This window comes from Rhinatrema bivittatum, chromosome 6 (genome assembly GCF_901001135.1).
Source record: "Rhinatrema bivittatum chromosome 6, aRhiBiv1.1, whole genome shotgun sequence".
Classification (NCBI taxonomy): domain Eukaryota; kingdom Metazoa; phylum Chordata; class Amphibia; order Gymnophiona; family Rhinatrematidae; genus Rhinatrema; species Rhinatrema bivittatum.
This window is the reverse complement of record NC_042620.1, coordinates 178,471,465-178,488,535: the sequence shown is the minus strand read 5'-3', so window position 1 is coordinate 178,488,535 and position 17,071 is coordinate 178,471,465. Positions and strand designations below refer to the sequence as shown.

At 39.5% G+C, this 17,071-nt stretch overlaps 1 protein-coding gene across 5 annotated transcripts in view; it reads right to left on the bottom strand.

Annotated features, from left to right (window-relative positions):
* VPS8 (VPS8 subunit of CORVET complex) overlaps window positions 1-17,071 on the bottom strand; it is an 818,099-nt gene that overhangs the window by 196,382 nt on the left and 604,646 nt on the right. For all 5 annotated transcript variants that reach the window (XM_029606199.1, XM_029606197.1, XM_029606196.1 and 2 more), the window contains one exon: window positions 2,269-2,349. In XM_029606199.1, coding sequence (XP_029462059.1) covers window positions 2,269-2,349 — 81 coding nt within the window. The remainder of the gene's footprint in view (window positions 1-2,268; window positions 2,350-17,071) is intronic.

Below are 17,071 nucleotides of genomic sequence, written 5' to 3'. Positions count from 1 at the left end.
GCTGAAAAAAGTTAAGTTTCAATACTTTATAATGGTTAAAAAGCAGCAATCAGCCCATTAAAGTGTCCTAGATAAACAACCCAAATGTTGACAAAATTGGGTTAGCAGGGATTGGGGATGCTGTGGAGGTAACATTCAGAGTCTCTGGGATAGGAAATTCAAGACACTGGATAGTGACATTAATGAGTGGGATTCAGGGTGCACATGTTTCATGTACTGAAGGGAGCTGTGGGCTGTGGCCTGCTACTCAGGATTGCTGCTGTAAGGGCTGGGATACAGCAGTGTGAGGCCTACTAGGGGAAAAAGTCTTGGGGCACAATTGAAGGCCTACAGTGCCTCAACTCTGGACTCCTCTTTCATAAATGGTAACAAGAAGGATCGGGGCAGTCTTTGATTACGCTGCAAGCTCAGATGTGGAAGAAAGTAAGCCAGAATCTGAAAAACAAAAAGTTGGCTAACAAAGTAACATAGTAAATGACAGCAGATAAAGACCAAAATGTCCCATCTAGTCTGCTCAGTTGAGATTTATCCTCTTTTGGTAGATGTGCATATAAAATTCCCAAATGCAACCCAACACTGACTCCCTTTTCTCCTTGAGTCTTCCACCCAGTCGCTCAACCTTCTTATCATATCTGTCCCAAATATGGCAAAGTCTATCACAGTGTTATCGTCCCTATGCTTTCTTCGAGCCCTGATGAAGTCATAGCACTGCCGTTTTTGGCTGTAGCTGCTGCTCTGTGCGGTTACCCCCGATGCAAGTGTATCACTGCTGCTCCATGAAGAAACCCCCATGCTTTTTTTGGGAGCTCTGATGCAACTGTACCACTGCTGCTTTGGTTTGTAACTCCCGCTTTGCACAGATTTTCTTAATGCACTTCATTTATATCCTCTTGTCACTATGGATCCTTTGAGCTCATCACTCACATTTTTCAATTCCACTACCATTTTTGTCAAGATCACCTCCTCCAGAAGGGCATTCCAGGCATCCACCACCCTTTCTTTGAAAAAAATATTTTCTGATGTTCTGAAGCCTTCCCTCCTCTGAGCTTCTCATCATTACCTCTAATTCTACAACTTCCCTTCCAGTGAAAAAGGTTTGCTTCTTGTGTATTATTAGTACCTTGCAGGTATTTAAATCTCTTTATCACATCACCCCTGTTTTTTCTCTCCTTTAGATTATACATATATAGGTCCTTCTCAGTATCATCTCATATAGCTTTTGGTGTAGTCCCCACACCATTATCGCAGGTAAATTGGCCTCTCTGAGAACTGCCCTTCTCAGTACTTTTAGCTGCATTAAAAAGGAGTGTTCCCAGGAGCTTCTTTATTAGGCCAGCGAGAAAAGTACATACAGAAAATGGACTTTTCAAATCCTTACGTGTATGTCCCCGTCCCTTAACTCTGCCCACAGAAAAAAAGAGGTGCAAAGACCACAGGTATTTCTGTTATTGGTGACCCATGTAAGCGAAATTCTGAAAGAAAACCTATGCAGGTAGTTTTCTTTGAAAATTGCCTATCAAGTCCATGGGAACAAAATTACCTGCAGCTACTGAAAAATTGCCCCCAGGGTGTAACATACTCCCTCATAAAAGAAAAAACCAATTCTAAATTATGTTTATTTTTGTCTGGAATCTGCAGCTTTCTTCCAGTAATGTATAGTTTCCATTTCATTCTCTTGCAGAGACAATCAGAGGACTGCAGTGGGAGCAAGCAGCTCTCAGAAGTTCCGCCAGATGCTGTTGTACCATCAGAAAGGATGCAAGGGTTCTGCTGGCACATTTAGAGGGTGATTTCAGATCAGCCCGTGTAGGGCTGAAATCTGCTGTAGAAGATACACACAGGCTTCAGGCTGAGTTTTCAAAGCAGACGTGCACCTGCTTGTGTACAAATTACAGCAAGGCATACATGCATGCATTAACATCTGCTTGGGGGATGTGTAAGCGTACATGTAGATACACACTTTCAAAAGATGCCCCTAAATGCTTTTTTCACGTCAACTCCACTGCATACCAGTGAAACTAATGCCTTGACAAAGCTTCCATAGTTCATAACTGTGATTTTAAGCCCTTTGGGGACAATAAAATACCTACAGTACCTGAACATAATCTGCATTGAAGTAGCTGATGAGTTATGAAAGGCAGAATATAAAAATCAAACAATTAACTAAGACTTCAAAAAACACAAGAAATACTATCAAAATCCACAGAAAGAATGATGGAGGGCCAAGAGAATGAGGACCAATTTCTAGAGTGTCTTGTAAGAACTTACTTGTTCATAGTTAAATGTTTCCAGCATTCCCAGGATAAGACCTTGAATCTCTCCCAGTTTCCCTTTGCCATAAACTGGATCCTGTGTTCAAAATGAAAACAAAATGAAAATAATTGAAATACTTTAATCATAATTATTCATTTCTTTATTTTTCTATTCTTTTCATAGTAAAAAAAATATCATGAAACATTAATACCTGAGGCACCTACATATCCCTTTTTCTCCTGCAAATCTAAGAACCTTCCAGTGCATTTCAGAGCCTCAGTTTTCAGAAGATAAAATGTCCAAGATGAACCAATAGTGTTGTTTCCTTGCAAAATGTTGACCTGATGGTAATGCTTTTAGTGAAAGTGCCAATTAAAAATGATTTATACATGTTTATGAAATGATCACTAGATGCTGTTCCAAGATGCAGTTCCATTATTTCATAACCTACTCCAAAAGAAGTTATAAAATGCATTAGTGATAAATGCTTCACAGATGGTACTATACCGAGCTGCTATCAAACATATTATTGTATTCAAGTGTTAAAATGATGCATGTATATTTTTAGTGCAGGGAAACTGTGCTATGAGAAACAAATTCCTGGCAAAGGGGACACTTCTGAAATGTTCTTTTTTGATACACTGAATTTCAAAGAAACAGAGAACTGGTATAACTAAAAACAGACTATGAAAATAGTAAATGACAGCAGATAAAGACCAAAATGTCACATCCAGTCTGCTCAGTTTAGGTTTATCCTCTTTTGGTAGATGTGCATATAAAATTCCCAAAATGCAACCCAACACTGACACCCTCCTTGAGTCTTCCACCCAGTCGCTCAACCTTCTTATCATATCTGTCCCAAATACGGCAAAGTCTATCACAGTCATCACAGTGTTATCGTCCCTATGCTTTCTTCGAGCCCTGATGAAGTCATAGCACTGCCATTTTTGGCTGTAGCTGCTGCTCTGTGCGGTTACCCCCCATGCAAGTGTATCACTGCTGCTCCATGAAGAAACCCCATGCTTTTTCTTTTTTACCAGTGTTCCAACAAACAAGGTTCATGAATTCTTTTTCCCTTTAAAGGGTCTGCAATTGGATCAATAGATTAAACTACAGGAAGGTCAATACTGAAAGAGTTTGTCCAGATAAATTCAGGACTTAGCCGGACAACCCCCAATTTTTTTTATTTTACGCCTCTAATGGGAAAGTTTTAGGCAGGCTAGTGATTATCTGGCTAAAACTTACCCAGATAAAAAAAAAAAAAAAAGAAAGCAGCTCTAAAGTTATCAGGATACACTTATCCAGTGAATATTAAACCTAAATGGATATACTCAACAGGAATTCATTGGCTATATTTCCCGCTGAACATTCTGGCCAAAGTGGGCTGGATAAGTTTCCCCAGCTAAGTTCTTGCTACTTGCTTCACTCAATATTGACCTCCTTGTTTATAGGTCAGTTTTTTTTATGTGCTTGTCACTAAACTTTGGCTTTTTTGGTTAATCCTAGGAAGAGTCATGTGAATCGTCAAGGCTTGAAGTTCAGCTATGATTATTCATGTATCTTTCATAAACATTTATAATCCAATAAGTTTAAAATTAAAATACATCTTTCATTCACTTCCCTCTTACTTAGACTGGTAAATGAGGTTGAGGAATCCTAGCTTTGGGCTTTTAAGAGCTACAATAGGGAATGTAAATAATAATAGAAAAGGGGAGTTTTCCAGGGAGGAAAGAAAGGGAAAGAATGCTGTGGTAATTCCTGGACAAGGGAAGTGGTGGTGGTGAGGAAAGGGAGAGAGTGTGTGGACTAGCTGATTCCTCCCCTGTTAATCAACAGCAATCTCAGGGTGACCACAACTCTGAAGGTCCACCGTATGGGAATCAGAGAACAGGCTGCTTCTATAGCTTAATGTAATTCTCATTTTATGATCTGTTCCAGGGAAGAAGTGGCTGCATGGAACTGGAACATCTTTAGAAGGCGAGCAGGCCATGGCAGGCATCCCTTGGCCAGTCAGTTCTAAATTTTATATTAAAAATTGTTACATATCTGGATTATTCTCATTCAGTATATACCCTAGTTAGATAGGAACCCTGATAAATCAAATATCACTGATAATTAGTGGCTGTTTTCCAGTAGCTTATTACTAGGCAGACTTACAGTTTTATTATGCCTTCCTGACAATGCTATATTAATATTACTATTGATATATTTACTATTTATTTTGATGACAAACAGTATCATGATAAACATCTATATCTGTGTATTAACAGTGTGTTAATGTCCTGACCTTCAAGCAGTAATTGGTCTCCATTCATGCTGACATCCATATCGACAATAATGCATTATGAACCTTGCCACTAATAATTAATGTCTGTCTTCTTTCTGATATAGTATCAGTATGATCAACTGCTTTGATGTCACTTCATTATTAACCAATTAATATCTGTTGCCATGACGTTACTGCAGAACTATGAACATCAAACCTATTATCTGTGTCTATGGCAATACTTTATCATTTTGGACACAAAACAAGCTGCTAGACAGGATTAAATGATCAGATTATAATAAAATGTGACAGCCATCTTAGTTACCTACAAGACTGCAAAAGCAATTTAAAAATACTTCAGATATGTATCCACATATGTACAGTAGTCAATTTCATAATTATGTCAAAGTTAAAGACAAATTTCAAGTGCTTCATTCTGTGTTATTCAAGTGCAAAGATACATATATATATATATATATATATATATATATATATATATATATATATATACACACACTTTTTAAATTTATCCAGCATGTTTCATTTCAAACCTGATTCTGCTTCATAGGTATAACTTTGTGCCGAAGCCATGTCTTTTTCTCATTGTAAAATTCCAGAACATACATGCTTATGGTTGTCAGTCACTGAACTCTCACACAGCATAAGCACAAATGTCAGCATTATGTTTGTCTCCATTATGAAGCCAACTCACTACGGACAACCCCATCGATGACAGACCATACATACTGTACCTTGATCTACAGGCACGAACGTAGATTTGACCATCACCAGTTACAGTGATGGTCATCCCAGTGCATTACAATGAACCTCTATATCGATATGTTCATGGCAGTAATATTTCCCCATTAATCAATATATTTCTCTGTAGTGGCACCATGCTACTATGAATGTCCCTGTTACTAATAATTGTCTGTTTCCATAGTGATACCTTATCACTGTACACTTCAGATTTAATATTTGAAAGCTCTGGAATTTTATCTATTTTTGTTAAATATGAATAGACTTTTTAAAATCTACATTTCTTAAAAGCAGGAAAAATCTAGATCAGAGGAAATCACAAAATCTTCTAAATTGGGATAAGATGTAACTTTGTATGAAATCTGGTTATAACATTTTTTTTCAATTTTCCATTTGGGGAGTGGGAGGGGAGAATTCCAGAGTTCTTTTATATTTGTCCTCCTTGAAAATGCCCATCTTCTGAATCAAATATTAGCAGTTTTGTCAGGAACAGGTGTTTGGAAGCACAAGGTATTTGCCCTTTTTCTGGAAGAACAAATGTTCATTTGTAAAATTGCCAGCCACTAAAAATCACAAATTAACAGAAAAATGTCAGTTGCTTATAACTGAGGATTAACCATGAAACAATCACACTCATATTAAATATACTGTAATAAAAGCACAGAAAAATGCACGGAGTACAAATTTGAAATTTGTGTGTCATAGCACCAGTTGCCAAGGTGACAACCTTAATTACTGATCATTTGCTTATCTTTCATAAACATTCATAATTCAAATGCCTTGAAAGATAAAAATCTCTAATTCACCTGATTCGCCTAGCTTATGTTTGCACTGATAAAAGAGGCTGAGGAATGTTGGCGTGGAGGAGTAGCCTAGTGCTTAGAGCAGCAGGCTAAAACCAGGGAAGCCAGGCTTCAAATCCCACTGCTGCTCCCTTGTGACCTTGGGCGAGTCACTTCACCCTCCATTGCCTCAGATACAAACTTACAATGCGAGCCCTCTGGAGCAGGGTAATATCTATAGTACCTGCGTGTAATCCACTTTGAAATGCCTGAAAAGCTGAATATAAATAAGGTATGCTCTCCCTGACCTTAGCACTCTTTCTTCTTGCCTCCATAAGTCTGCTCTAAAAACTGTTGCATTAGTGCTTTCTCATATAGACTACTGCAATGCATTTTATTTAGGGGCCCAATGAAATTGACTTGTAAGCTGCAATTGATTCAGAACACGACAGCACGCATTATTATTAGTAGCTCTAGAACGACTTCAGTTGCTCCACTACGTTTGAGCTTACATTGGCTGCCTGTGGCTGCATGCTGTAAAATAAAAAAACTGGTAATAGCATTTAATGTTTTGAGGGATATATGCCCCATCACCTGAAAGGGATATTAAATTGGTATGAGGTGGGCAGGAATTTGAGAATGGCTACCTAATGTAAGGGCATTTTGTCAGTTGCGGTTGCAAAATAGGTCCTTTTTAACCATAACACTACATTTGTGGAATAGTCTGCCACCTGAACTGAGGGAGGAAGAGGATTTGTTTAGGTTCTGGAAAAAAAAATAAAAACATGGTTAATGTCAATTACCTTTAATACTTAATCTTGAAGGAATCAAAAGAGATAGAATGAAAATACTGGGGAGGAGGTGTCAATACTGAATTTTATCTTTATTTTATTACTGTGGGTTTAGAATTTTATTGTATGTCGTTAATTTTATGTTGTATATCACTTTGAGCAATATCTATTAGTAAAGTGATTGGTAAATGCTATAAAATACCATATATCCACAAGCCAACCATCAACCCTGATGTCCTGACTCACAGAAAACTTTTTTCACTGCAATATCAATTATACTGTTGATGTACAGAACAAGCATGTCATTATGTCTCCCAACAAAAGATATATGCTGTACACCAGATGGATCGCCTTTATGCCAACAACCACTTCTATTGAAGGGAGTCAGAATCTCACTCAATTAAATGCTGGCCATTCCACTGAGTCTGCATTCCCCCTTTCAAAAGGAAAACTATTTCACCCAGTTCAAGATTAATGCTCACCTTGCTCTCAAAGTTCATTTAGATTAAAATATGATTTGCCTGAATTAGGTGAACAGAATGGAAGCTTGAGAGAAAGTTCATTTACAGAAAGCCCATAACAGATTGGTAAACAAAGAAAAAAGAAATGTGTGCTGCAGGCAATGCTGCATTATCAACTATGAGCTTACTCAGTCTGTTGGTCTCTCTTAGTAATTAGTAATTAAATAAGCGTCATTCAGTCAGCCACAGCATTCTGTCTTCAGTGCTATTTAATATCATAGTACATATTATGTTTTTATATGAAAAGCTAAACAGATATAATTGCCAGTGACAGCATTAAAAAAAAGTTACTCACATAAAAAATGTTATTCATCAATGAAACTGGGGCTCTGAACAGACCAGCTGGTTCACTGAGGAACGAATCAGCTTGTAGTGTAAATGAGGCAATGGGAAAGGAAAAAGTCTTTAACAGATGTAAAATAACCAGGAAAACAGCCCAAAAAATTCCAGGGAACTGTATTCTGTAGGGGGTAGGACTTCAGAATGAAAATTACTCTTAAGTATATCCTTTTATTTTGGAAACACTCTGTACTGATCTCTTGCTTTAGAAAATTGCCTCTTTAGAACTGGGAGCATTTTTTTTACTCTGGACTCTGCTGTAGCTGGTAATGAAAAAAGGACAACATAAGAACATAAGACTTGCCATACTAGGTCAAACCAAAGGTACATCAAGCCCAGTATCCTGTTTCCAACAGTGGCCAAGCCTGGTCACAAGTAGCTAGCACGATCCCAAGGGGTAGATATATTCCAAACTGCTTATCCCAAGAATAAAAAGTGGATTTCTGCAACTCTATCTTAATAATGGTTAATTTCTTCCAGGAACTTGTCCAAACATTTTCTAAACACAGCTACACTAATGGCTTTCACCACATCCTCTGGCAATGAGTTCCAGAGCTTAATTATGTGTTGAGTAAAAAAATATTTTCTATTATTCGTTCTAAATGTATTACCTAGTAACTTCATTGTGTGTTCTCTGGTTTTTGTACTTTCTGAAAGAGTAAACAAACTGATTAACATTTACTTGTTCCATTCCACTCATTATTTGATAGACCTCTATCATATCTTCCCTCAGCCATCTCTTCTCCAAGCTAAAAAGTCCTATCTTCTTTAGCCTTTCTTCATAGGGGAATTGTTCCTTCCCCTTTATCATTTTAGTTGCCCTTCTCTGTACCTTTTCTAATTCTACTATATCTTTCTTGAGATGTGGTTACCAAAACTGCACAAAATACTCAGGATGAGGTCGCACCATGGAGAGATACAGAGGCATTGTGACATTCACTGTTTTATTCTCCATTCTCTTTCCTAATAATTCCTAGTATTCTATTTGCATTCTTGGCTGCTGCGGCACACTGAACAGAAGATTTCAACATATTTTCAATGATGACACCTAGATCCTTTTCCTGAGTGGTGACACAAATGTTACACGAATTAAGAGATTTGAGTAGCAGGAATCTCTTGACTTGCAAGAACATTATCATAGTGTATTAAATTAGAAAATATATTCTCTTATTCTCTAATGGGTCTGTGAAAGCAATAGGCTGAGATGAAACACAGCCAACTCAGTTTCAGAAGAAACATATTGATCTTGTCAATATTATATTCATTGTTTTCTTTAAATTCAGACCGAGCATGCTTAAAGAACTCTCAGAACTTTCTAAAAGGTAGGCCTAATATTTAGCCAGGTGAGAATGCCTGATTGGCAAACTGCAAATGTTAAAGTCTTAAAAATCACACTGTCTAACTGCTGGATATACTTTATCTATTTTGTTAGCGTCTCCATCCCAGTGAATCAAATGAGGGATTTAGCTCACATCACCGACAGCATTCATTATTGGGCCTAAAATAGATGTATCGAATAGCTATAGAGCAATTTGGATGTCATTTAAGTATCAACATTTTTGTTTACAGTAGCATTCTGCTAGGAAACTCTCCTGATATAACAGCTTCCCGTAGCAGGGCATGATAGGTTCTCAGCAAGAGTAAAACAGTGTTAAATGTTAATTTTAGATGTTCTAGTCTGCAAAGTCAAAATGAATTATGAACTGTGGTTTGGAAAATGCAGAGGTTAGGGCTTTCTGATTGGATTCATCATTAATGGTCAAAACTGGTAAAAACCCATTCACAGTATACTGCTTATACAGTTAGTCTAGTGTAACTGCTAGAATTCAAGGTAATGAGACTTCTTGGTTGAGCAAACCATCCAGGAAAAGGTGAAAATATGTCTTCAACTTTTGTGTATTTCATGCTCTTTTGAATTCATTTTCTGTTTTTGCCCTCACCACCTTTTCCAGGAGGGCGTTCCAGGCATCCACCACCCTCTCTGGGAAGAAATATTTCCTGTTGTTGGTTCTGAGTCGTTCCCCTGAAGTTTCATTTCATAACCCCTAGTTCTAGAATTTCCTTTCCAATGGAAGCTCATGCATCATTAATGCCTTTCAGGCATATGAAGGTCTGTATCATATCTCCCCAGCACCTTCTCTTCTCCAGGGTATACATATTTAGATCCTCGCCTCAGATCCCATACCATTTTAGTCACCTGTCTCTGGACGACTTCCATCCTGTCTCTATCCTTTTTGAGACACTGTCTCTAGAACTGAACACTGCACTCCACGTGAGGGCATTATTCACCTCCTTTTTCTTATTGGCTCTTCCTCTCTCTATGCAGCCCAACATCCTTTTGGCTTTAACTATCACCTTGTCACATCGCTTTGCTGCCTTCAGATTGCCAGACACTATTAACCCAAGGCCCCTCTCCTGGTCCACCCCACTGAAGGCCCCACATGTGCAGACAAGCCAAGGGAGCTACATGCACCATTGCAGCCATGTGTCACAGAAAAACCAGGGCCATTTCACTGCCACGCAGTCCTGCTGCAGTAGAGAGTCCACTAGCTCATCAGTAATGTGGCTCTTTCAACTGGAAGAAAGGCCTTCTCCTTGACTAGCATGGCTTCTATGCACTTAATCCTTTTAGTTGGAGTCAAATTGGACTTGGGGAAGTTGACCATTGACCCCAGTGATTGAATAAGTCAAATGGATGCTCCAAGGGACTCCAGAACATCTGTTGACGATAGATCTATCACCAACCAATCCTACAGATAAGGGAATACACAAGCTCTCTGTCTACGTAGATGCATAGCCACAACTGCAAGGCATTTTGTGAACATTCTTGGGGCCACTGAGAGATTGAAAGGAAGCACCTTTTATTGGTAATACACATCCTTTACCAGAAACCTGAGTAACTTCTGATGAGAGGGGTAAATGAAGATGTATGAACAAGCATCTTTCAGATCCATAGTGCACATTCAATACCCTAAATTGGAGGGAGTTCATCCTGAACCTCCCCAAACAGTTTGTTCAGCCTTCACAGGTCCAGGAAGGGTCTCAATACCTCTGATTTCTTGGGAATTAGAAATATTGGGAGTAGAAAACTGGTCACAATCCCAAGAAGGGAAAAGTTTGATCACCTGTTGCAGGAGCAATTCTACCTTCACCTGTAGCTGGGCAGACTGAAAGGAGTTGGAGAGGGCAAGGAAAATGCAAAAGGTATCCAAACTCAACAATTTTTAGGCCCACTGATCCTTGGTGACATTTTGGAAAGAAAGACTGAACCCTCACCCCCACTTGGAAGAGGCGGGTTTCAAGGATGTCAAAAATTGGTCCTGGACAAACGCAGACTGCTGCTGGGCCTTCAATTGATGCCTTTCCTTCTCACTGCTAAGAGTGGTCAGTTGCTGCTGTAGAAGAATGGGAGAAGCCTAATGGTATTGAAAAGAGCAGAAGGAGCATCTTTGGAATAAGGGATGATTGTAGGAAACTTATGGTCATTGTGCTGGGTCTGGCTGGTCACCAGTCACTGCTGACGATGACTCTAGGGTGGACTCATGGCTCCTTAATTACAGCCACTGTCTCCTTTACTTTGTTGCCAAACACATTGTCCCTAACACAGGGAACATCCACCAGATGATCATGCACATCTTCACAAAAACCACTACTCTCAGCTATTTGAGCCTTTGAACTCTGATGGAAGTGGCCAAATTCTCAGATATGGTGTTAAATGCTACAATGAGCAGATAAGATAATTCTCACATTCTTCTATATCCACCACAGCTCAGTAGAATTTTGCTTGTTCCAAGTCTGATAATTCCGTCAAAGTTTTCAGCTTTTGCACACATTCATTCAAATACTGTACCATGTACAGCTGATAAGCCTCGATCTAGGTGCTAAGCATGGATCCTTGAAGTCCTTCTGAAACATGTCTAACATCTTTGGAATCTTTCTAGAAGGTGTGTAAAGGTGATCATAAGTGAACTCACCACTGAATGGTGCAGAAGCTGAACCACCCTAAAACATGGAGAGGGTTGCATCCTAAACTTAAGATCCAGGCCATTGGAAGGCATGATATTAGAATCAGCTACATCCTCATCTGTAGAGCTTGAAGAAGTCTATATACCAGCAGCTTCACCAGAGGCTGAAGAAAATGGAAAAGCCCTAAGACATTCACTCTTGAGTCTACCTCCTTCCTGACACTGTGGAAAGCATCTTTGCCAGCTTACCCAGGAAATGAGTAGCATCTTCTGGGGGAGATGTATGCTGTGGCAAGTCCGGTAAAGGTTGGAAGGAATCCCCATGGAATCTTCCTCCTCTCCCAAACACCGTGGTATGCTGAGCTATAACCTCAATGAAGGATGGAAACCAGAGAAAAGACCTCTATTGTTCTGAAGGAGAAACTTCCAGGTAGAACTCAGAACGCACTAATGTCACTTCTTCCCTTTCTAATCCACAAAGGGATTACCCTGAAGGAAACAAATCTATGACTTCATGGAGAAGATTTACTTCCATTACTGGAAGCCCCTGAGGAGAAGAATGAGCTTCTGGGGAACTTTGAACAGCACCCATATGTGGGAAGATTTTCTCCATCTTGGTCAGGAAGGGCTCAAACTTTCTTCTCCAGTCCTTAGGACTAAATTGGCAAAGAAATTATTCATAAGCTCCAACAGCTAGGCTGTCATCATCTGAAGGACACCCTGTGATGGAACTGGAGGAAAGACATCCTCTTCAGAGACCCAGATTGGCTCTTCTTCACTAAGTCCTGTTTATGCCGAGGGCACTCCATGCCAGGTACATTGAAACTTACCATTGATTGGTGCCATGTTTAATGGATAGCACCAGAGATGCCTTTTTTGCATAGTAGCAGGACTTTTGTGCTTCAGTGCCACCGTTCTCTGCTCCAAAAAAGAAAGGACTTTAGCTGGCCATACTATGGAGGAGTTCCATGCTGAAGAGACAGACAGAGCACTGACCTGCACTTGGGTCTGAATAGAAGAGGTGGCTTGGCATCATGAACAAGGATGGAATCTGGGCTGGAAAGTCCTGTTTCTCCTTGGGGTAAAGGCTGGCTGGGCTCCAGCAGAAGACCATACAGATGATGCAACCTTCTCCTATATCAAGGGAGAATACTATGGAGAGGAGCCCTTGCACCTCTTAAGCACTCTTCTCTGTGCAATACTCAAGCCCTGACCTGAGATGGATCCAGGAATAAGCATCATTGGGGTGGGTGGGGGGAAAAGCCTTGCCTGACGTGCAGTAGAGAAAGTCATACTGCTTAGATTTTATGCACAGAGCATACATTGGCATCTCACTCTGGGACAAGGAGCAGTTCTGCTGAGCTTTCTGTCCTGCATTTTTTAGGCATGGTGTTTCGGCACCCATGATAACATCTTATCACAACCAGAGCAGCTGAAAGTCATGATCTGGTCATAGGCAATGATGTCAAACCAAATGAGAGTGATGGACATCCGGCACTCACGGATGCAGATCCTGAAGTCACTGACTATGGTCTTCTTGGCCCCATACTTCCCTATTTTCTTTCTTTTTTTTTTTTTTTTTTGCAGAATTGAAAAGTTCTGTTGAGAGGATGCTAAGGCAGTGGCATGGAAAAAAGATGCGAGGAGGCAGAAAAACCAGGCCAATAAAAGGGCCAGAAAACAAACTGTCAAGAGAGAGACTGGGAATATGTCTGTATGGTAGCTTTGCTGAAGCAAGACTGAGGGGCTCACAAGATAGCACATGTAGGGAACTCCCTTGCATGCTTAGTAAAGTCTTTACAGAATTCTGAAAATTTGGTCCATGTTGGTGCCATCAGATGATGTCACACATTATGGGAGATTCATGACTGCTTACCGATGAAGAGGCATTCCAGGAGTGGAGTCTGGATGAGGTTGGGATTTACGCACAATACTTTTTGATTTTAAAAAGTATGCTAATAAATTTTCACAGCAAATTACTTCATGTAATTTTGCAGGGATAATTTTCAAAGAGGAATTTTGCATCAAAGTCCACTTGGAAATTGGTGTACTTTATGCAGATTTTTGCCAGCTAATTTATGCACAATGTTGCATAATTTCCCCAAAGAAGACTGCTGATCAGCCACCATACATTTCCCCTCCTCTTTCCAGCTGCAAGGACTAGCCTTTATACATGAGCCATAAAGAGGAAGATGGTTCAGAAGAGGTGTATTCCAGCATATAGTTAACAATCTGAGTTATAAATTATTTCAGGAAATATACATCAGACTGTAATCTATCAGATAAAATGCCCATGTGGCTATACAAATAGAGGTGAAAAACTGGGCATCATTGAGTACAAGAAAGGATGTGAAGGGTAATGAGAAAGTCAGCATTACATCTCCCATGCCTGAAATGGGGTAAAATCAGAACAACTTCAGTTTGTCCCATATGAAAAAAGGTGACCATATCTAAAATTCATGAGATTCATATTCAGCATATTTAAAAATCCCACTGGTCTGACTACCCTCGACATAGCAGGATAAAATTTATCGGGCTATATCAGGAGAGGTCCAAGTGCAACCCAGGGCAGCATGTTATCATCTGGTTAAGTTAGCTGAAAAACCCTATCAAAGAGCAAAAAGTCTTGTCTCACTACCTTTAAAATAGCTGGGTATAGTCAGCAGCATGGGTATATTTATCAGTTTACTTCCTAGCCAGCCAGCAGCTGAATATGGACCTCCATGTGTCTGCATGTGTTATTTTAGCAACATTCCTAACCTAAGTAGCAGAAACTGGTCATACTCATCAACAAATGAATGAGATTTCACAAAATTTCAGGAGCAATAATGGGAGAAATCTGCTATGTAAGACAGTAGGTCCTTCAGACACAAGAGAGGGAATGATGAGGTTAAAGTGGTTTTCATTTTCATATAAGGATGATTTAAGAAGTAAGCCTCAGCCAGGAAATTTTACCTTAGTCTTTTGTTTGGAGAAGTAATATATCGGTTGGTAGAATGGTTCTATTTATAAAATCTAGTGTCCCTGGTTTCTGTTATACTTGACTCTTACATTCAGCAATTGATTCCTGCTAGCTATTGATGTCAGTTATCCCTTGGAAAAACTGCCAGTAATGCATGGAACAAATGGCATTGAGTACTACAGCACATCATTTGAGGTACTGGAATCTAAACTCAGGTGGCATACAGACATGATTTTTACATGATGATCAAAATTTTAACCAGAGGGCAATTTGCATGACATGTAACACGGCATGACAACCGTATTACTTCCCTGCCACAGCTTTCTTACAATTAATAAGGCAGTAGTATTCCAGTTTGGTATTCAGATGCTTGTCCAGACATGGAAATTTAGTGATTAACTCTGAATCCATATGACCTACTATCATGCATGATTTTAGGGATCTTTTTTTGCTAACGTGCAATTAACAAAACTAAAACACAAAACCAAAGCACACCATATATGACTGTCTTGCTCCCATTTTATCCTCCTTTCTTTTGGTGACCTTTAGCAGACTCAGCAAGCCCACAGCTGAGATGCAAAACTCTTCTACATGATTACATGTCAAATCTCCAGTATTTTGCTGGAGGCAGCATTTTGATTTCTGTAGTATTCAGAATCCCTAATATATTCAGTTCCTGAACATCTGTGTCTAGAGATTTCAACTAGTTCATGAGATCTTCCATTCCAGAGCCCCAAAAAGTATTGAAGGGTATAATTTAATCTATCTTTAGGATTGAATATATACACTATCACCTTTACAATGTAAAGCTCAACATCTTTATTAAACAGATGTTTATTCTGATTGAGCAGAAAATTCTCAATACATTTTGTGGGAAGGGTTCAAGTTGGTCAAAAGCTGAAATATTAAGTTTCCATCTTGTAAGTCATGAGCAAATAAATTAACTGAGTGACAGATGTCTACAACTTTATTATGAACAGAAGGCAGGATTCTAGGCTCGCATTTCTTTAGATGAGATGTTCACAAATCTCATCCTTAAGGACCACAAACAGTAAATCTAAAATGAATATTTATCAGGCATATCTGCAAATATTTGGCCTGAGAATCAAGTTAATTTGCATAACTTGGTTACCTTGAAAACAAGACCCATTTGTGTTTGTTGAGCACCTGTGCTGCACATCTCTTTTTTAAATCAATAGCTCTAAAATTTTATGGAAGAAATGCAGGGGGATAATAAGAAACAGTTCTATTAGGTAAACAAAAAGTACAGCTGAAAAGAAAAGCCAGCACTTGCTGATGGTTTTGAAGCCTGTTGTTAAATTCTATAATTTTGATGCACATTATGTGTGGATACTAAACAGAAATTGACTGACTACTCGAGATCTTCTCCAAAGTAACTGTGACTCATGCCATGCACTAGACTCAGATAACTGCATTTGTTTTACACTTTTGGCTTTCCAGTCCAGTCGTACAGCCACAATATTCTGAGATGGTTGGAAAGTCTAAGCATTCACTAGGTAACAATGAAAGAAAATTATAGGTGTGAATAACCTACATTTTGGTGTTTATTTTGCACTACTCATTGCAAACGTCCATAAGCATTATTTAGAAAGGTGGGCTAAATATCCAAAAATGTAATAAAATAAGGTTAAAAAAATCATGTGTCACTTATGTTTACTGTGACAAGTGGACTTTCATGTTCCTGGACTTCCAGTATGGACTAAAAGAAGACGTGTTGCCCCATATCAGATTTGTTCTTTTGTCACTTTCTCCCTTTCACTTAAGTGTGCACCCTTTCACTCCCCCCCCCCCCCCCAATTCAGGCCACATGCTCATTTTTTCTCCAGTTCCCTTTGCTCTCTCACCCGTCCAACCACTTGCTCACTCATCCCAAATTCTCTCTCTACTCATTCATTTTTAACCCCTTCCTTTTCTCACTCTGGCCTCCATTTACTTTCTGCAATCCTCCTCCAAAACAAGAAGAAAGCAGCCATAGTGCTTTTCACTTGTGACTACCTGCTTCCTCCTCTGCCAGCTCAATAGTTTGATCCATGCAGGACTAGCAGGTCCCACAAAACTATGGGCCCTGCGTGTCTCAAACTTTATTGTAAGCCAGCAGAGGAGGAAGCAAGCAGTTACAGGTGAGAAGCACTGTGGCTGCTTTCCCCCTGCCAGTGGGATGTGGACTGCACGGAGGGTGGTGCAGTGTGATTCTCATAGGGAGGACTGGTGATTTGTGAAGGAATGTACTGGGGAAAAAAAGGGGTGCCTGTCATTAGAAGAGGCAGCTTACAGCAGTGTGTTACCGCCTTTGGACCAGCAACACTACACTGATTAAATGAGCAGGCAGAATAGGCACACCCTTATGTACGGTGTGCCCTGTGCAGCAGCATAGTTTGCACACCCCAAAAGCCAGTTGCAACATGCCACCAA